General features: G+C 41.5%; 2 protein-coding genes across 7 annotated transcripts in view; one reads left to right on the top strand and one right to left on the bottom strand.

The window, feature by feature from the left end:
• The window catches only part of LOC129106815 (kinesin-like protein KIF13B), a 36,996-nt gene extending 36,798 nt beyond the window's left edge, over positions 1–198 (bottom strand). For 5 of the 6 annotated variants that reach the window (XM_054618045.1, XM_054618048.1, XM_054618049.1 and 2 more), the window contains exon 1: positions 108–198. The gene's annotated coding sequence lies outside the window, so the exon portion shown is untranslated. Of the gene's footprint in view, positions 1–71 lie in introns of all 6 variants that reach the window. The other variant, XM_054618046.1, reaches the window with a different exon arrangement.
• On the top strand, positions 169–20,880 carry elp3 (elongator acetyltransferase complex subunit 3). Its single transcript, XM_054618052.1, has 16 exons — positions 169–223; positions 515–641; positions 907–1,006; positions 1,883–2,021; positions 2,315–2,385; positions 3,000–3,063; positions 3,164–3,232; positions 3,883–4,037; positions 8,011–8,172; positions 8,332–8,458; positions 16,612–16,805; positions 17,630–17,720; positions 18,872–18,937; positions 19,066–19,293; positions 19,471–19,552; positions 19,941–20,880. The coding sequence occupies exons 2-16, from the start codon at positions 620–622 to the stop codon at positions 20,030–20,032; spliced, it is 1,662 nt and encodes a 553-aa protein (XP_054474027.1). The 5' UTR covers positions 169–223; positions 515–619; the 3' UTR covers positions 20,033–20,880.
• Positions 20,881–21,326: the final 446 nt, after the last annotated feature.

Genomic DNA, 21,326 nt, shown 5'->3' with positions numbered 1-21,326 from the left:
CACACAGAGGAGGGTCAAATGCTTTCACAATAGCATAGTTACTGTAACTGTAAATCAGTTTCCATTAGAACCTGGTTTCCATTGTGTAGGTTTACGACAGCACTCACGACAGCACACGGGTGATTCCCTCCGCTCCTCCACCTGTTGCATTTCCTGAAACTTCCCTCCGGAGATCAGTCAAGCCATGTCAACTCTCAGCTAAAGGGATTTGCTGTGAGATTGAGTGAGCTTCCAGGTTTCCCTAGTTTCTGTTTGAGGGACTGCAGCGCCACCGTGCGGTTCTGTGCTCTCCGTTTAAACGTGTCCAAAACATGTTATAGACATAATAAGTCAAATATTTAATTTCATGCTAATTACCGCAATACAACAGTATGTTAAAACTGTGACACTGTTTTACCCTCGGTCAATATTTTAGACCCCTAAAACAGCAATTTTTCTTCTTTTTTCTTTTTTTTTTTTTTCCATGTCGTGTTCGCGACATTTTACGACGGTTTCTACTGCTTTACGACAACAGCCGTGTTTAGACGCAACGTGGAGTTGTTTACTAATTTTGACAGCCCTCGCCGGTTAAAAACTACTGAATTCCTGCACACTTTTGACTGTGTGCCTGAAGGAAGAAATGGGAAAGCCGAAGAAAAAGAGTGAGTCTGTTACAATGTGTAAAAATGATCTGAAATTACGTTATAAACGGGTCTGGCTGGCTTTAGCTTGTTGCTAATGCTAACTTGTCTTTCTAAGTCTCAAAACACGATGAAAGCTTTTATTTTTTAGAAAGCGATTTGTACATGTTTTGTAAATCCTTTGTGCTTGAGTGAGAACGGGGTTTTACAAACTCCAAGAGCTAACATGTACCTGGAGCTGGTAAATTAATTTACCTGGTCACACTATAATGATGATCTTTGATAGGTGATCTCAGCAGAGCTGAGCTGATGATGATGACCATTGCTGATGTTATCAAGCAGCTGGTCGAAGCCCACGAAGAGGGCAAAGACATCAATCTCAACAAGTAAGTCTAGTACTAACCTAGTAGACACACACAGTCCCTTGTGACCAGAACTACACTCAGTTATTACATTACATTACATTACAGTCATTTAGCAGACGCTTTTCTCCAAAGCGACTTACAGTCAGTAGTATGTTACATATCATTCACCCATTCACACACTGATGACAGGCTACCATCAAGGTGCCACCATCAGACTCTAACTAACATTCATCATCCAGTCCACACCGATGGCCTTCAGGAGCAACTTGGGGTTAAGTGTCTTGCCCAAGGACACATCGACTGCCAAAGCCGGGTATCGAACCACCGACCCTCTGATTGGAGAACTACCTTGCTCTCCACTACACCACAGCCAGTTATATGCAAGCTTTATGGGTGAAAACCGATGCTGTGTACGGATAACAGTAGATTTAAAATGGTGTGTTTTTTTTCCATAATTATAAAATCATTCACTTATTTCTGTGATTTTAATCCCACTGCTGAAGGATATTAAACAGGGACTGTGTTAAGGCTCTGTGTTGAGGTCAGTCAACTGTTGTTTTTACTTTTTATAGCAGTAAAAAAACAAAATCTGGCAATATGACGATACAATTGTTTAACTAACAACATAATTGATGTGTCATTGTCTTTTTTAGAAAGTTCCCTTAAATTATATCAAGTGTCAGAAAAGCTGAACCTGTTTGGAAAAGGGGAATAATTATTTGTGACCCATTGATGGAACTTTGTGCAAGACTCTTTTGAATTGTACTTGAGGTCTATTCATGTTTCTACTTGTACATATTAACGTGAGGATTACAGATGACTGAAACGATGCTCTCCTATTACCATGAAAACTAAACTAGATTATGCAATTTTTTTTTACGGTTTTCTCTTCGAAAGAGTGAAGACTAAGACTTCAGCAAAATATGGACTCGAAGCCCAGCCTCGATTGGTCGACATCATTGCTGCCGTTCCACAACACTACCGCCGTGCTCTGGTGCCCAAACTAAAGGCCAAACCCATCCGCACTGCCAGCGGGGTATGTACCCTGCAGGTTGGCCCTGACCTGGGGTCAGCAGTTTAATGCCGAGCTCTGTAAGGCTGTAACCAATCAGTTGAAAAAGCATTGAGTGCATTTAGCCTAAGAAATACCATAACTTGTCACAGACAATGCAACATCTGGAGTTCAGCTTTTAAATAACACAAAGGTTCTCTTATCTGTGAATGTGAAACAATCAATGTTTGCAAAGAGAGTCATGAAAACCAGTGACGGTGATCATACAGCTTGTAGTTAGGACATTTTTCAAGTCAGTATTTCTGTCTCCTCTACAGATCGCAGTGGTGGCTGTGATGTGCAAACCGCATCGATGTCCCCACATCAGCTTCACAGGAAACATCTGTGTGTGAGTAACAAGTGTCCTCCTCACGAACATTTTAAGGTTTACTAAGTTCTGTTGCAGAATTTTATTTGAAAATGGTGCTCTGTAGATGTTAGCAGAGCATGATTATTTTGATTTACATGTGTTCAGGTCAAAGAACTTATTCTGAAAGGGATGTTGATAAAACCACAGATGGGGGTTCTAGTTTTTATTGCTCGTTTAGATTTTTCTTTTTTTTAATTATATGTTTATTATTTTATTGTTCCAAAAGTAGTGTTCAACCCATAATCCAAAATACATATTTCTCTCTTACCTGTAGTGCTATTTATCAATATAATTTGTTTTGTGAGTCGGCTCGGCTTGTAGTGAGCGTTAAAAAATGCATTTTGAAGAACGCAACATTAATGTCTCTTTCCAGAAATCATGACTATAATATAGTCAAGGTAATCCACAGATATTGTTGTGAGCAGTTTTATGGAGGAACTTTGAACCATAGTTGAAACAACCATAATAACCCAGTTATAATTTCTGGATAGAGACATTCTGCAACTCTCCCACATGTAAGAGGATTAATATGTATTATAACATTTTGGAATGAACAGTCCCTTTAAATCATCTCTCTATCATTTCTCTGGCAGCTACTGTCCCGGTGGACCAGACTCAGACTTTGAGTACTCCACACAGTCTTACACCGGCTACGAGGTAAGGTAGTCTTTGTTTTGGGTTGAATTTGACTTCAAGATATTCAATTTTTACCATGTTCTTTTTAAATAATTTGTGTTTCTCTCTCTCTCTCTGATAGCCAACGTCCATGAGAGCAATCAGAGCACGTTACGACCCCTACCTTCAGACCAGACACCGGGTGGAGCAGGTCAGTGTAACCCCACAGTGTCTTTTCAAAGCAACCTTACAACTTACCTGTTACACATCTATCTATATATATATCTATATAGATGTATATACGTAGATATATTGCAGTTGCTTTACACGTCTGCCTCTGTCTACTTTAGCTGCAGAACTTCTTTTATATAGTCACAAGGCGGTAAAACTAAAAACTATTAAAAACATTCCCAAAATCAGCTGATGTGCAGTGATCGTCGTTGCTTGCATACATGTATAAATCATAACCACTGATAATATATCTAGTTAACAGTAATGAGTGTCATGGCTTTTCCCCCTGCCTGCCAAGACCTGACCCCAATTACGCCCTTATTTAAATTTATGGCCACATTAGTCTAATGCAGCAAAGCAATCTGCAAATCTCACTTTGCCACAGTTCTCATCTGTTTCCATTGAGTTTTAACTGTTTGAAGTCAGCTTTATTTGCAATTGACATTTAAAGTTTAATTCCAATTTATCATGCAATATACTATGCTCAATCATAATAACTATTATTGTTGAGAACATTATTTTACTTTACTGTCCTCCCCAATTAAAAGCCCGTAAAAATGTCTCAATACTGTCAAATTGGACTGTTATAGTTGTACAGAGCTGTGTGTGTGTTTTCTGTGCAACCTGCAGCTGAAGCAGCTGGGTCACAGCGTGGACAAGGTGGAGTTTATCGTGATGGGCGGGACCTTCATGGCTCTGCCCGAGGAGTACAGGGACTACTTCATCAGGAACCTGCACGACGCTCTGTCAGGACACACCTCCAACAATGTGGCCGAGGCCGTCAGGTACTCAGCAAATCTGTCCTCCCCTGTGCTTCATGTCAGTAACGCGTCACACTGCAGCAACAGTAGCACGGTCTATCTATTGATGAGATGCAGTCAGTTCCTATGATACAGTTCTAGAGTAACATTTCTGGCAATTATGTACAGTCTTCTTTTTTATCCTAAAAAATATCATATTATGGTGTTGTGAATTGCAACTGCAGAGAAGCATATCTGATCATATAAAACAGTAGTCTCCACCAGAGGGAGCTTCTCTACCATTTGTAGAATTCCCCCTACAGTCATTTATTTAGCTTTCCACTACTGCTGGACATTTTGTTTTCCCCTGCCAAATACTATGTGACGGTAATAAAATGACATCGTCCTGGCTTACTGACAGAAACCTATAGGTTGCATTTTGCAAATACATATAGTCAGTCATTTTTAAGATATTGAATTTGCAGTGAGAATATGAAACAAGAAAATTATAGATTCTTTTCCTTAATAAATTACATTAACAATAACCCAGTAAAAAAAACTGTCATGTAATGTCTGTCTCTCAACTTATCCATAATTCCACTTTGTTATCATGAAGTTGACATTTTTTAAACAAAAATATAAAAAACTGAGACTATTGATAAGAATAACCAGTACATCCCTTTCCTCCCAACTATTCCCGGTGCATTAAAAAGCTTTTCTGTGTGTTGCTATGCAACATGGGAAGAATTGTCCCATATCTTTCTGAGAATTTTCCACTATGATGCGTTTTACATCTACTTGACCACAACCCTCCTCCTCCCATCAAACTTAGCACAGCTAACCAACCAGACATCCTGTAGGAAGCTGAGACGATCCACAGATTTTAAGCTGCTGAATGAACCTATACAGGATTCAGGAGGAAAATGAGCGAGGCCCCTCTGAATGAGTCCTCTTCCAATCGATCTCTCGCTTACCGAGTCGAGATGAATTCAGCTGCGTGTCTGCTCAGTATGGATGAGTGGCAACTTTTTTATTTAAGAACACTTGGAGACGGTTCAAAGTCAAAGTAGAAAATAGGAATACCCATTCGTTTGAAAAGACGTCATACAGACCATTTGACCAAATAATGGCTTTTTCACAGGGCCGAGGCTGTTTGTTTGTCAGCGGGGGCTATTTAATTCTCTAAAGTCAGATAAGACCAGAGAGGCCAGTTTGTGCGAGTGTGTCTCTTCCCCTGTGTGTTTGTCACCGTGAGTGTGTGTGAGTAGGCTTGTAGGCGTGAGCTCGCCCTGCTACGCTATCAGCAGTCTTCGTTAAGATGCTGTGATTGGGGTAATTGCGGTGGCTGCTGCTCAGTCTGTGAGGGAGGAAACTTGGTTCGGTTGGCTGGGGACAGCCCTTATCTCTGCCCGTGTGTCTGTGTGCGTCTGTGTGTGTGATATTTGTGAAGTGTGTGTCTGTCTGCGTGCGTGGGGGGGGCATGTCTATCACCACACTCGCCCCCCTCCCCTCGCCCCCAATCCGATCACCACAGCGAGGTACCACGAGATAATCGCCTGAGATAATAGACTTTTTATTGATTCATCCAACACAATCTGATCACCCTCTCCGGAGCACAAACTTCTGTAATTGGTGTAAATCAGCCAGCAGACTGTAAAAGATGGACATTTATTGCCAGCAGATATAGAATCGGGAGGAATATGCGCCGGCATGAGGGGAGCTAATGGTCATTGGAGCAGCTGGAGTGGAGAAAATGACAGTCGGCTGACGTGCTGGGATGAGATGCGTCTGTTGTTTTTTTAGGGGGGAGAGGGGTTTCGATCAGTGACTCAGATGAGTTCAGAAGTAGCAGTGGAGTCATGATGAAGCTCAGAAAAATATCTATCTTAAGATTACATTTAAAGGGTGAGAGAGAGTCGCCTAAAGTCTGCTCTGTGGACAACAAGTCTTCCAGGAATCCTGGTCACACGGCATGCAGTCAAAACTCATTTGGTGATCGGTTGCAAAGGTTAAGGTTGGCCTTCTGTTGGAGAATCAGTTTGACAATCATACACTATATACATTTTTTTCAAATATTGAATAATTCGGAAGTGATTATGGAATTGAGAAGTGTGATAGAAGTAGTATATAAGAGATATAAAAAGATAAGATGTGTGAAGAGATGGAGAGGGACGGACTCATTTTGAGCAGTGGTTGATAGTTGTAGTTTATTCTGGCCGATGATTGGACAAGTATGCTTTTGTAGGAATAACGTGATCTTAGTCAGACAAATTTAAAAATACCATTGGTTCACACGTGTTTAATGAATTTGTGCTCCCATCCGCTCCCATGTGTATGTGTGTTTCATTTTAGTCTTGCTTCAAAAGTCAGTGTTAAAAAACAAGGATGGAAGTGGGTATTAAAGTCACTAAAAGCCTTCATGGGAAATCATTGGATAGCTTGTTCAATTACTGCTACAGCGGTTTCCTGCTGCTCAATGGCCCCACGCCCCCTTAAGTTCCAACCAGATCACATTGATTGATTAATTAAAACCTACATGAACTTTTTATTTTTTTGACTCACAACCAGATGGAAACACAGCATTAACATATGATCACCTCATGAAGTTAATGTGGTGAACAGTACACACAGCAGTTCAATCCAGCAATCTCAACCACTGGTGGACCGTGGAGGTACTGCAAAATGGTTGGATGGATTAAATTAAAAAAAGATTTTGGGGTAATATACGAAGCTAGTTATTTTAATGTCTAAATGACACAAATGGATCTTTTTTTTTTAAATGACAAAGTGATGTAGAAGACAAACCCTGAGCTAGTTAAAGTTTCAAAGTATGTGGTGAAGAAATATGACCCTGGAAACATGACATTTGGATTCATGATGGCATGCAGTGGGGCTGTATCGAATAGTTCAAAGTTGTGAAGCTTCTTTCATAATGTTAACCTTTGAATTATATTATTAGTAATAACTTAAAGAATATTTTTGGGAAAAATCCAAAAGGCTCTCTCGCACACACACACATCCAGCAAGAATACGGCACTCAGTCTATCATCTCTAAAATTGTTTCAGTCTTCAGTCTAAAAATCAAAAGTTATTGGAAAGTTGTCTTCATTTCCAAAATTCGCAACATGTTTTTTATCTGACAAAATACTCTTCTTTAATCCATCTTTGTTTGTGTTTAGTCTTTCAAAATATATACTTCCACTGCCGTCAAAAAACAGGAAGGGAGCCACGTATTAACAGGGGCGTCTTGCAGCAATCTAACAGCACCATGACTTATATAGACATTACCACAATACCATATAATGTTTTACCCCTTTTATAGCGTGATGACATCATGAAATAAGACGACAGACATTCAAAGATACATTCGAGAACCTCAATAAAAGCTTTTCATTTTAAACAATGATATTTGGTACAGCCATTGTAAGCAGACTATTTATTTTAGTTATTACAGTAAGCACTTTTTCTTCTTCTTGTTATGTCAAGTTTTTTTTTTTCTCATTTATTTATGATGGTGGTCCTCTGAATCCGGAGTGGGACTCGTGTCACAAAATGTGTATTACATGTTGTATTACCAAAATATTGATACTGACCGATTTAATCTATCGCTGTATACCAACCGGTAAACACAGCGGAAGAATAACTCCAAATCCCTTCAGGACTTCTGAATGACTTGCTTTTGACACAAAGTAAACACTCATTAATGTCTCATTTCCCATTTGCATTTCAAAGATTTTTTTTTTTTTTTTTATATCATCTTGTTTTCTTTATTGCTTTTTAGTGTGTCCATAATGTGGGGCCAGAGTCTGGATAATGAGCCGTGCAAACTCCCAGCTTGTAAATTGATGTTGCTTAATGATCCCAGCATAAGAAAACACTCCAACATAGTCAGAAGGGCTAAATAGTCAAACAAAAAAACACATTTATTTATTATATCAACGCAATAATCATATTATAAGATATAAGACGATTAAGAGCAGAAATAATACATAATGGGAATGAATGATTCCACACGCAGGTACTCTGAGCGCAGTAACACCAAGTGTGTGGGGATCACCATCGAGACACGGCCCGACTACTGCCTGAAGAGACACCTCAGCGACATGCTGGGCTACGGCTGCACCCGTCTGGAGATAGGAGTCCAGAGTGTGTATGAAGACGTGGCCCGAGACACCAACAGGTCAGTGGGTCACCGGGAGGGAATGAATGGACGGATGCAGATAAAGAGTGGACGTAGCTGTTCTGATGGTGTGTGATTGAGATAATATTTTTTTTCTTTGTTTTACCTTCAGGCTTCATAATTCTACTTTTAATTTTTGCACGTGTGTGTTTCTTCCAGAGGCCACACGGTGCGAGCCGTGTGCGAGTCTTTCCACCTCTCAAAGGACGCCGGCTTCAAGGTGGTCGCCCACATGATGCCGGATCTGCCCAACGTGGGCATGGAGAGGGACGTGGAACAGTTTATTGTAAGCTTTCATAAATAAGATTTGTTGTTATTTTTAACAGATTTATACATAATTAGACCTTTGCCCTATCTTGATTTTAATGTAGAAAAGGTAGAAAAGAAATCCTTCGTAGAAATAATTCTTGTTCACCATATTCGAGCCAACAGATAGGCTAATGATCGACTTGTTGCATGACTTTAATGGTATAATTTTAAGGCTTTATGCTGCTAAATAGACAAAATAATCCATAAGAGATAATTTGCATACACAGGCATCAGTCGAGTACGGACTTAAAATTATACAATTAAAGTCATGCAACAAGTCGATCATTAAGTTACCAATCATATTTTCTTCCTTTGTTGAGCATCAGTGTGCGTCATCACTACTTATTTCCCAGCAGTGTAGCAACAAGTAAGTCTTACATGTAGAAAAAGAAAAAGCTTCAACAGTCGACTCGCGACCCAACTGTGACTCAAACTCAACAAAGAATCCCGTCAGATGTGTTTCAACAGCAGGCTCACTCTACCGCTCTGATTGGAAACACAGCTGTGATATGAGTGTGTGGAGTCAGACGATGCCTGACTGTAGGATGTAAATCAACACTCAGTTTGAGGCTGTGCTCGACGTCGGCTCATTCTGCCTATTTTTTACACCGATGAAAACAGAAATCAAGTGATTAGCAACGCAAAGAAGGACAAGAAAAGATTTTTACTAATTGCAGACGGTGACTCTTACCAAAACACGTCACTCATTGTCTCAGATCCAACAATAGCAACAATTTCCCTCTCTATTCGACTGTGAGTCGAACTGTTTCTGTGATTTGATATTGCTTTTTTGGGTATTTGGGGTTTAAAGTTAAAAAAGTAGTGTGACATTTTCAGAAATACATTTATCCAACTTTCTTGCTGGAAGTGAGATGAGAAGATCATATCACTCCAACGTTTGTGAGTTAAGTATGACGATAGAGGCAGGAGATGTTAGCTTAGCATAACAAATTGAAGCAGGGGTTAACAAAACTAAGAGTCTACAGCAATGCCAGCATTTCTGAGAGGTTAGACTTGGACACAGAAGTACTGAGTACATTGAGTTCGATGCGAACACCAGTGTTCTAACATGATCACATCGACAATGCGAGCATGCTGTTGTTTAGCAGGTATAATGTTCACCATGACCACCATCTTAAGGTTGTCTTGCTAACGTTTGCTAATTAACACTAAAAATAAAATGCAGCTGAGGTTGATGGGGATGTCATTAGTTTAGCAAGTAATTGGTTGCAAACCAAAGTATTGGACAAATTAAAGATGTTGCGGTTCATCTGGAGGGGAACACGATAGAGGTCTGCAGATTAGATAGGACGTTTACGAATCGTTATCGGTGGACCTGAGCCCCGATAGTGGCCGATGGCTGCCACTCAGAGACGTTCATCACAGGAGGCCGTAAGTGCATGACAGACTTTGAATTACGTTTAAGATATTTATCATTTAGCTTGTTGGTGATATTTCTTTTCAGAGGGCAATCCTGCATTCGGCAAAAAACCTTCAATGCAGTATTCTGGTGATAGAGTTAGAAAATGTCATCTAAACCTTTGAGGTCCTGGGGAACAACTGATCAGGTGGACATAACGGCTGGTCATTTAAAATTGGTCATCCTCTGTCTGTACCAACCTTTAATGTCATCCATGCAATACATGCAAGATATTTCACTCAAAACCCCAAATGTCAACCTGCTGGTGGCGCTGAAGGAAAAGTAAGGGGATCACTAAAGTTCCTAGGGTTCATCTTTTGGGGACCATGAATGCATTCCTTTTAATGGGAATCATCCAGTGTTAGTTGAGATATTACAGTCTGGACCGAAGCCAATGGACTGACCGACCCACACACCAACATTGCCATCCAGATTGTTTTTTTTAACTATGGATAAAACCAAAATGTCAAACTATTTTCTTAATACTGGTGAAGAAAGAACTACTGAATAGAGACTCTTCCTAAATTACCTGAACCATAGCAATTCTACACTGCAATTTCTTGCTGCTTATCAGCCAACACATATGCTGATGCTTATCTAAAATAGGCACATTTTCGGTCTGGCTCTAACTAAAACAGTCGGGGTGTGCGAAAGCAAAGCGCCATTTTTATAGGTTACTTTTGTGTGTTGTTACCGCTGACTCAGGAAAAATGGGAATATTCAGAATAGCAATGAAAGCCCTCTGGACACCCCCAATCTGCTGAGCATCAACAGCTCAGAGTGTTTTATTTTTCAGAGGAAAATATTCAAGTTGTGGAAGAGAGTCTGTCTCTTCCCGCAGATTTGTTACATTACCTCAGTGTGCGTGCGTGCGTGCGTGCTGGTAATGTGGGGGGCAGTAGCAGGTCTGCACAGTGAGAGGAAGCAGATTAAATGTGTATTTGGCCGTCAGAGTCCTTTCTTTGCTTTCCTGTAACACTTCCTCCGTCACTTCTCCTACTAGACTTAATTCGTTCCTTTGTCTCTGCTGTCTTTCGTCTCTCCCAGTGTGTTCCCTCTCCTGTCTCCTTGTTTTTTCTCTTTTCCCTCATGCTTTTCTTTCGTCTCCATTATCTTTCGATTTATCTTTTTCTCTCTTCTGTCCAGTCGTAACTTTCCACTAGACACTCTCTCTCCTCTTCTGTCAGACGGTCTCTCTCCTCCCCCATCTTGCCCGTCGCCTCATCTATCTCGTCTCTGTCCTCATCCAGTCACACCGTCCCCCTCTCTGCCTCTCTCCCCTCCTCTCTTATCACACCAACACTTTCGGATCATACAGCTTGTGTGTGGTTCCTCTCTTGCTCTTCCTCGTCACATCTAATCTCCCATGACGCGCACCGTGCCAGTGAGTAGGGAAAAATATGCCACTTCCTAAACAACACTCCGGGGTTCCAAACTAAGTATTTCAAGATCTTTCCAGGGATCCATAAACGTCACTGCTGCAATTCGAACACAGGATGCATCTAATGAAAGTCAGACAGGAAGGGGAAGTAGTGGAAAATTATCTGAAAAGATGGATAAAAATAGGGCGGATGCAGAGTTTTTCACTTGTAGCTCAGAAAAACGGTATGACAAAGGTACCCGATTGAGTTTTGAGGACTAGTAGGGCTATGGAGCAATATTGTTTTGGGTGGGCCCCTGTTTTGTTTGCATCAGGCACATGCATGAGTACATAATACACATTTGTGTTGCTGATGTCACATTACTCCACTGATCTACAGTTGGTGGTGGTAAAAGAAGCTTAGCAATGTAGCTACACAAATATTACAAACATGTTTTAATGTTTTATGGAAAAGGAAATGCATTTAACATAATTGTTGGACCTTAATGATACACATATTACATTTTGGAATGTTGAGATGTAGAGATTTAAACAGGCCCTATAATGCTATTTTCCGGGTGCATATTTTTATCTCAAGTTACAGTTACAACATGTTTACATGTGTTAATGCTCATAATCCGCCTTGTTTTTCTCATCCTGGCTGTCCTGCAGCACCTCTTCTCACCCTCTCTCTGAAATGCTCTGTTGTAGCGCTTGCTCCTCCCTCCAGAAAGCAAAGTCTGCAATGATTGGTCAGCTAGCCAGCTCTGTTGTGATTGGTCAACGTTTCACATTTCAAAAAAACTCTTCCTCCGGAGCTTCAGCTCCGTCTCTCTCTTTTGTTGTTTGAGGGCCAAACTAGCCGGAAGGAGTTTTAGGTCACTTCTGTAACATTGTGACCTCATAAAGTTACGGAAGTGAAGGAGAGAATTCAATGGAGCCGTTTCAGGCAGCTCAGGAGCAGTGTTTCTGAGGGGGATGGTAACTTCATTAAGGGGTGGACTTCAGGTTTTACACTCTACGGACCTTTTACATGTACAAGAATATATATACAGTACCAGTCAAAAGTTTGGACACACCTTCTCATTCAATGGTTTTTCTTTTTTTTTTCTACATTGTAGATTAATATTGAAGACATCCAAACTATGAAGGAACACATATGGAATTATGTGGTAAACAAACAAATGCTCAACAAACCCAGAATGTTTTATATTTTAGAATCTTCAAAGTAGTTGAATGAGAAGGTGTGTCCAAACTTTTGACTGGTACTGTATAACACATTAGGGAAGAGGGAAAAAGTGGAAAAGTATAATAGGGCCACAATCAACAGTGCATGCTTACTGGTTAGCATCAATTTTACCCAATTTTACATAAAAAGGAAAGGGATCCAGAGGGGTGTCACTTGCATTTTGAGCAAAAATGAAATGTGGATGTCAAAGGAGCAATATACAGTGGGTACGGAAAGTATTCAGACCCACCCTTTGTTTCATTGCAGCCATTTGCTAAAATCGAAAAAGTTCATGTACACTAATTAATGTACACTCAGCAACCCATCTTGACAGAAAAAAACAGAAATGTAGAAATTTTTGCAAATTTATTAAAAAAGAAAAACTGAAATATCACATGGTCATAAGTATTCAGACCCTTTGCTCAGTATTGAGTAGAAGCACCCTTTTGAGCTAGTACAGCCATGAGTCTTCTTGGGAATGATGCAACAAGTTTCTCTCACCTGGATTTGGGGATCCTCTGCCATTCTTCCTTGCAGATCCTCTCCAGTTCTGTCAGGTTGGATGGTGAACGTTGGTGGACAGCCATTTTCAGGTCTCTCCAGAGATGCTCAATTGGGTTTAGGTCAGGGCTCTGGCTGGGCCAGTCAAGAATGGTCACAGACTTGTTCCGAAGCCACTCCTTTGTTATTTTAGCTGTGTGCTTCGGGTCATTGTCTTGTTGGAAGGTGAACCTTCGGCCCAGTCTGAGGTCCTGAGCACTCTGGAGGAGGTTTTCTTCCAGGATATCTCTGTACTTGGCCGCATTCATCTTTCCTTCAATTGCAACCAGTCGTCCTGTCCCTGCAGCTGAAAAACACCCCCATAGCATGATGCTGCCACCACCATGTTTCACTGTTGGGATTGTATTGGGCAGGTGATGAGCAGTGCCTGGTTTTCTCCACACATACCGCTTAGAATTAACGCCAAAAAGTTCAATCTTGGTCTCATCAGACCAGAGAATCTTATTTCTCATAGTTTGGGAGTCCTCCATGTGTTTTTTGGCAAACTCTATGCGGGCTTTCATATGTCTTGCACTGAGGAGAGGCTTCCGTCGGGCCACTCTGCCATAAAGCCCCGACTGGTGGAGGGCTGCAGTGATAGTTGACTTTGTGGAACTTTCTCCCATCTCCCTACTGCATCTCTGGAGCTCAGCCACAGTGATCTTTGGGTTCTTCTTTACCTCTCTCACCAAGGCTCTTCTCCCACGATTGCTCAGTTTGGCTGGACGGCCAGGTCTAGGAAGAGTTCTGGTCATCCCATACTTCTTCCATTTAAGGATTATGGAGGCCACTGTGCTCTTAGGAACCTTGAGTGCTGCAGAAATTCTTTTGTAACCTTGGCCAGATCTGTGCCTTGCCACAATTCTGTCTCTGAGCTCCTTGGGCAGTTCCTTCGACCTCATGATTCTCATTTGTTCTGACATGCACTGTGAGCTGTAAGGTCTTATATAGACAGGTGTGTGCCTTTCCTAATCAAGTCCAATCAGTTTAATTAAACACAGCTGGACTCCAATGAAGGAGTAGAACCATCTCAAGGAGGATCAGAAGAAATGGACAGCATGTGAGTTAAATATGAGTGTCACAGCAAAGGGTCTGAATACTTATGACCATGTGATATTTCAGTTTTTCTTTTTTAATAAATTTGCAAAAATTTCTACATTTCTGTTTTTTTCTGTCAAGATGGGTTGCTGAGTGTACATTAATGCGAAAAAAAATGAACTTTTTCGATTTTAGCAAATGGCTGCAATGAAACAAAGAGTGAAAAATTTAAAGGGGTCTGAATACTTTCCGTACCCACTGTATAATAGTGACAACTATCTTTTAAAATGGATACTGCAGTCCAAATTAATAATGCATGAGAGAGTTTTTTCCTCCTCAAAGAACAAAGAAAAACACGGCTTTAGATAAAGCTAACAGTAACACTAGCTGTGTGCGGAAAATGTAACTTTAGCTTAAAAACAGAACCTTCTTTGTTGTTCGGCCCGGTGAGGACTAACATTATCTGTAGGCTAGCTAGCTAACGTTAGCTACATCGTTCCACTGAAATATCTATCTTACAAACTTATTATGCTAGCAAAAAATGTGAATGTATTAATTTAGCAGACCATAATTTACTAAATGAACTTCATGCTGTATTGAAGAAGACTTGAAACTAGAGATTGAGACCATAAACTCATGTTTACAATGTTTACTGAGGGAATAAATCAAGAGAGAAGTAGAGTCATTTTCTCATAGACTTCTATACAACCAGAGGAGTCGCCCCCTGACAGCTGTTAGAAAGAATGCAGGTTTAAAGACACTTCTGAAGTGACTTCACTTTTCAGACCCGGATTTTGCCGCCTTCGTGCAACATGGCGGACTACGTGAAGAGGACCTGGTCCTTATGTAGATATAAACGGCTCATTCAAGCGGAATGACTCTCTTGAGTTTTAGGCGATTTATACACAAATAAAAACATAGAGCCGCCTGAATCCTACATACTATTTCAGGGGAATAAAACAATTTTGTTGAATTGATAAAAAAAGGACTATTATTTTATCACAAAACTGAGCAATTTATCTGTGGTGATCATTTCTAGCTATAATTGTGCAGCCCGTCCTGCACTAAGACTCTGGCTGCCCCGTGACCCTTAAAAGGATTAAGCAGGAAAATATAATAAATGGACGGGGAATGAAAATTCCAGCTCATGGGTTTTGTTTTGCTTGCAGCATCTGATTTGATGAGAAAGGGAAGCAAATGCTGCAAATATGACGCAAATAGCAGCTGAGGTTTCAGTGGAGGGATGTTTACTTTAATATAAAAACCATGATAAATTGGTAATAATTATTCCATTTAGACACAGAGAGCTTCAGTGCTGGTTGCCAGCTATAGGATGGATTTCTTAATTTTCTTTTCTGTTTGCATCAATCCCATTCATTCAAACATGGTTTCTTTTTTCATCCATTATCTTTTTTGCGTGTGTTGTTGTGACCATATCCCGACTGATTTCTTGATGTCGGCCTGGACCACAGACCCGTTTCAGGAGATACAGCGGGCAGCAGGAGAGCTGTGCATCCTCCTCGCGTCTATCAAGGCTGTCCTGATAATGAAATTCGATTACAACTTCCTCCCGGCCTCAGAAGCTCCCTCACTTATCTCCCTTATACAGATGCTCCCCGACTCAGGGGAGGAATCCCTTAACAGGGTTCCTCTCCACAGACCAACAGGAGCTCTGATATGTGATCCAAAAAAAGTAGCAGAGAATCAAAATTGTGTCTCTTCTCCTTTTTTTTTTTTTTGGTATAGCAGCATTGTTATTTGTCAGATTGGCTCCCGGCTCCCTCCCTTTAGGGGTTTAGTGCAGGGCCATGTGGGACATGTCCCCGTGTGATTATGAGCTGTGACGAGAGAGAGAGAGATTATGAGATACGGATAATGCGTCCCATTTTGGAGAATGTGCCTGGATTCCAGATCTTCACGGTTCTGATCATGATAGCGGAGCAGGGAGGGGAGGAGAATGACTGGAAATCACACTGATTTGCTTTGATCGTACTAAACCAGAAACCAAAAAAAATCCCCCGCAATTGAATCACAGAGCGCTGTTGTGCGGTTGATATCTGCTTTACTCGAGCTCAGTGGAAGCCCTCTTTCATGTTTTTAGGAGTTGGTGCCTTTGCAAATGCAGCCTTTTTAGTAATGCTGTCTAGCCCAAAAAAAACATGAATAAAAAAAAATTAACTCAGGGATTCCTTTCGAACTGCCTTTATTCATTTCCTCTTCATTCTTTTTCTCCCTCATGTCAATTTAAAGAAGAAGCTGTATATTTGTCCAATTCAACACTGCAGATATTGCAATAAATGTCAGTCCATACAGTGTGGTAGAACAGATAATGTCAAATTAATGGATGAGTTTCTGTTCTATAAGTGTGTTAAATTCAATTCAGATTGTGTCAAACAAATCCCTTTCAGAAGACTGATGACAAACAAACTGTAACAGTGGCTGTGACTTTGTGAGTTTTTGTTCAGCCCTAACAATGTGGATGCAGAGAGATGTTGTTTGATTTAAGTTTGAACACATCACATGGATCTACTTGTCTTCTCGCAGGAGTTTTTCGAGAATCCAGCGTTCAGGCCCGACGGTTTGAAGCTGTACCCGACGCTGGTGATCCGAGGCACGGGCCTGTACGAGCTGTGGAAGACGGGCCGCTACAAGAGCTACACGCCCAGTGCCCTGGTGGACCTGGTGGCCCGCATCCTGGCGCTGGTGCCGCCCTGGACGCGAGTCTACCGGGTGCAGAGGTGAGACAATGAAGGGGGGCCTGATGGTGACGGTCTGGACTGCCTCTAGCTCTCAGACTTGGGAGCTCTTTTAGTGCACCTTCTGTTCTTATTTTTCACAATAAAAGCCCTAGACATTTACCATAACATATATATATATATATACACATACACGTAAGGCCTTTAAACCAAAAACGTAGGAGTCCAAAAGTTAAAACTGACACGCCTGTTGTTTTCCTCCCAACTTTGCCAGTTAGGATCTACTTATAGACTTAAAGGTCCCATATTGTGGAAAGTGAGATTTCAATCTGGTTAAGAAGCATTTCTATGTGCTATATAAATACTGTTAAAATATAAAGAAGCTCAATCCACAGAGAAAAGCACAAAGCCCGTATTTAGACACTGTGCCTTTTAAACGAGCCCAAAGGACGTTAGTTAGGATGTGATGTCACAATGATACAGTCACTGGTAGAAGTGATAATAAAACGTTGACACACTACCAGCGAGTCCCTGGCTGCATTGACCAATCGGAGTACACTGGGCTTTCTTGGGAGGGCCTCAGAGTGTTTCAGAGACAGTAAATACAATATTAAGACAGACAGTATGAGTAAAATAAATACTTTTTCAAACATTAAAGTATGTAAACATGCTCTAGTTGAAATCCCAAATGAAAAAGTGTGAACCTGAAAATGAGCTTTATATGTCCCCTTTAAGATATTTTGTGAACACAGCCTTAGGGATACATTTATGTTTATGTGGTTGCATTTGTAAAATACCCTTTTAAAGCTATTCCTCCATCATTTTATGTGTCCATTTTCTTTCCTTGCTCTTGTACCTCCTATCAGAGACATCCCCATGCCGCTGGTGAGCTCCGGAGTGGAGCACGGCAACCTGAGAGAGTTGGCACTGGCCCGGATGAAGGACATGGGCACTGAGGTGAGAGTCAAAGAGCCTATAGAATTAAACTAAGACACTGTGTCAGCTCGCTTTTGAGTGAAGAAGCCAATAGACTTATCCAGCTGGGACGCGATCCAAACGGGTACTGCAGAACTTTGACTGTCAGAATAATTTACATGTGATAGAGCAACGTAGTTTCAAACTGTTGGAGCGTAGAATTGGAGTACCTCTCTTCCACGCCCACGACATTTATTGACTTTATGTTGAAAGAGTAGAAAGTGGCTAACAACTTTAGGAGTTCATCCAGCCTTAAAACACCTGGGAGGGGGGGCACCTATCCAACCAGCAGAGCACCTGAACAGAGGACCCCGTACCAACTCCAATCAGAAAAGACTGGGTAAAAAATACTGCTCATCAGAAAACACCTATGTGGTAAAGAGTCCTGTGAGAAACAAGCAAGGTGTTTATTAGGCTGAAATTAGACCACACTAAGATCAGTGGTAACTTCTGCTCTTGTCCCACCACCTCCACTGGTAGAACATTATACTTTATCCTCAGAAAGACTATGGGTTATTTTGCCATGCTTTCACTTCTATTTTAAGGAATTGTAATCCATCCATGAACTGAAAGCCTTTAAAGTAAGGTGCGATTTATGCTTGCCATGTCTGCGCGGGTCACGTCTGTCTGCGGCCAAAGTTAGGTCAAACCGCCAGACACGTTCCTTCACATTGGGTTCCTTTGGGCGGATATTCTCTTGTACATGCACTTTCAACATTTTCTAACCACACAGATGCAAATTGTCGGAGAACCTTTATGATATTTGAGAATGTATGTTTGCCGTGAGGAGACCGAAGCCTAAAAAGTCCTTACGATTTCAGTCCTGGTTGATTCTAACGGCAACGGCAAGTTGGCTTTAATACCACAGGTTTCAGAACTCTGCTGCGTTGAGAGGTTTTTACAGCATGTAAAACTCCCTGAATGGTTATAGCTGAATACTTTTTTTATAATGGGGTTTGATTTGAATCTGAAGGTATTTAAACTATTTAAACAAAATTAGGTAATTTAAGAAATACAGTCCCCATTTATGTGTTGAATTTTATATTGATGTAAACATGGGATTCATCAGTACGTTCTATGATTTTGAGTTTCTGAACTGGTTTTGATCCATTGGAATGTTTCTCTGTGTGCAGTGTCGAGACGTGAGAACACGAGAGGTGGGCATTCAGGAGATCCACCACAAAGTCCGACCTTATCAGGTAACGGAAAGCATCCTGGAGACAGTGTTGTATTGATCATAAAATAAAGTTTCTGTTTACCAAATGCTGTGTTTTCTGTACAACCGCTCTTTTACCTAACAAAGATAAGTGTGTTTGTGTGTGTCCAGGTGGAGCTGGTGAGGAGGGACTACGTGGCCAACGGCGGCTGGGAGACCTTCCTCTCCTACGAGGACCCGGAGCAGGACATCCTGATCGGCCTGCTGCGCCTCCGACGCTGCTCCCCGCAGTCCTTCCGCCCGGAGCTAAAAGGAGGCACGTCCATCGTCCGCGAGCTGCACGTTTACGGCAGCGTCGTCCCCGTCAGCAGCCGGGACCCCAGCAAGTTCCAACACCAGGTACACCGGCACTACAGATAGACACCAAACCAATGCAAATCTGATCCGTTTGTCCTGGCACTGTTCGAGCTCCTGCCCGATTCACCACAAAAAAAGGCACAAGCAGCTCAAAAGTGGGATAAAATGAGTTTTACAAAGTCTCTTCATCTATTCTTTTGCCCTTGATTTCTGTTCCAGGGTTTTGGTATGATGCTGATGGAGGAGGCAGAGAGGATTGCCAGAGATGAACATGGCTCCAGCAAATTGGCTGTTATCTCAGGTAAGAAAACAAACGGCACACGGGGAGCATCATTTATCCTCTACTCAGACTGTCCTGGTCCGGATGGTGGAACGACTGCAGACGCACAGCAATTGCAAAGCTGCAGCCAGAGGCAGATGGTGTAGGCAGATAATTAGTACGATGATGAAAGCAGAAGCAATAACAAATTAAAGAAATGCGTCGTTCACATGATCCCGTTGATATAATGCTTAATTGGCCGAACTAGAAAATGAAACGCCCCTTTTTGCTGTGACGCACTGGATTAATGAAGGAAATACAGATTTATCTGTAAAGTTTCCACAAGGATCGATAAAAGTGTTTCATTTTTTCAATTGTTGCTGTTTCATTTCTCCTTGTCTTCTTCTCTGGTGTTTTTTTTTTTTTGCAGGCGTAGGAACAAGGAACTACTACAGGAAGATGGGCTACGAGTTGGAGGGGCCGTACATGTTGAAGGACCTCTACGGACCTGGAAGCGACTGAACCTGGACAGTGTTTTTATGTTGGACAGTGGAGACAGACGCACACGCACACATTATCGTATTTATCAAGACAATATTCCAGGGGAACCCGTGCTGCAGTGTGTTTAAGCGAAACTCGTTTTGTTCTTTTAACGTCAGTGGAGATAATGGTTGGGGGTGCTTTTTTTTTTTTTTTTTTTTATCTGGTACACACCGGCTCCTGCTGCTGCATCTCCTTAGCTTTATTTTGATAAGGAGGGATAAGAGGGTGCGAGGAGGAAAGTTATTTGGAAGGAAGCCAGAGCATCTTGTGGACTTCAGGAGTTCAATTTGAGATGCAAACATTGTTCACTGCAGTAAATTAAAGGTCAATGTGAGTCTGCTAAACCGTCTACCTGACAGGAAATGAGAACAATCCAGTTGTTTTTTAATTCTACTCAAATGTTCCACGTGTCTGGTAAAAAAACATCCGAAAGTCTGGGTGTCCCTTAAATAGTCCCTGTGTGTTTGTCCAGGATTAGCAACCCGTTTAGCATCATGGTTTGAGTTAATCATGTTTGTGCTGCCATTCAATAGAAAACCCCATTACCAGTGGAGCGTTGGTTAATGGCTGGCGGTGGATGAATGGACTGTGGGAGGTGTCCTCGCTGGGCAGACGTTGTGTAATTGCGCCATTTTGAATTATAGGACAGGATATTGAATTTGAGCGTTACATAAATTGCTTTTTAAGCCGCCGACAGTTAATCCTATTACTGAGTGTTTCTGCCGCGCATTCCTGGGGCTTCATGTATTCTAGTATATTCTAGATGTTGAACAAATCACTTGACTGTTTTTTGTTTTTTTTCTCAAGGAATAAAGTCTATTTCAGTTACTTTTGGGGCGTCCTGCTTTGTGAATGGAGACGTCTGAAAAGTTCTACCTAAACGACAGAAAAAGCAGAAAAGGGCTTTTTGCCGCCGTGGAAAGGTCACATCGTCAAAGAGCCTCCTTTAATGTATTCCCTGATGTCAAAGGGTGCCGGCCCCTGCAGGAGACCCCTGATGATTGCCCTATGAGAGTGTTTTACTGACTCATTTGACGCAGCCTTTCCAATTACATCTCCATCAGTTACCTGTCTCTTGAACATTGACTGAACGCCGCGTTCGGCCTCTCCGTTACTGGAAACAGGTTCTTGTCACTTGAAAAAAAATATGGAGCTATAAAGTGCCGAGGGGCCCGTGTGGTGACCTGTGTCGCTTATGGATTCCAACAGGGGTGACTGAAGCTGAACGGCCAATGCGTAATTTCCTGGATTCGCCCCCCCACCCCCCCCCCCC

This window comes from Anoplopoma fimbria, chromosome 18 (genome assembly GCF_027596085.1).
Source record: "Anoplopoma fimbria isolate UVic2021 breed Golden Eagle Sablefish chromosome 18, Afim_UVic_2022, whole genome shotgun sequence".
In the NCBI taxonomy this organism is placed as follows: domain Eukaryota; kingdom Metazoa; phylum Chordata; class Actinopteri; order Perciformes; family Anoplopomatidae; genus Anoplopoma; species Anoplopoma fimbria.
Note: the sequence above shows the minus strand (reverse complement) of the source record. Positions and strands in the feature narration are given on the sequence as shown.

Excerpts from the sequence above, each read along its gene's own strand:
- elp3 (XM_054618052.1), top strand. The coding sequence starts at position 620 with ATGGGAAAGCCGAAGAAAAAGA. Across the intron at positions 4,038-8,010 it reads AATGTGGCCGAGGCCGTCAG|GTACTCTGAGCGCAGTAACA; the intron begins GTACTCAGCAAA and ends TTCCACACGCAG. Across the intron at positions 17,721-18,871 it reads TGAAGGACATGGGCACTGAG|TGTCGAGACGTGAGAACACG; the intron begins GTGAGAGTCAAA and ends CTCTGTGTGCAG.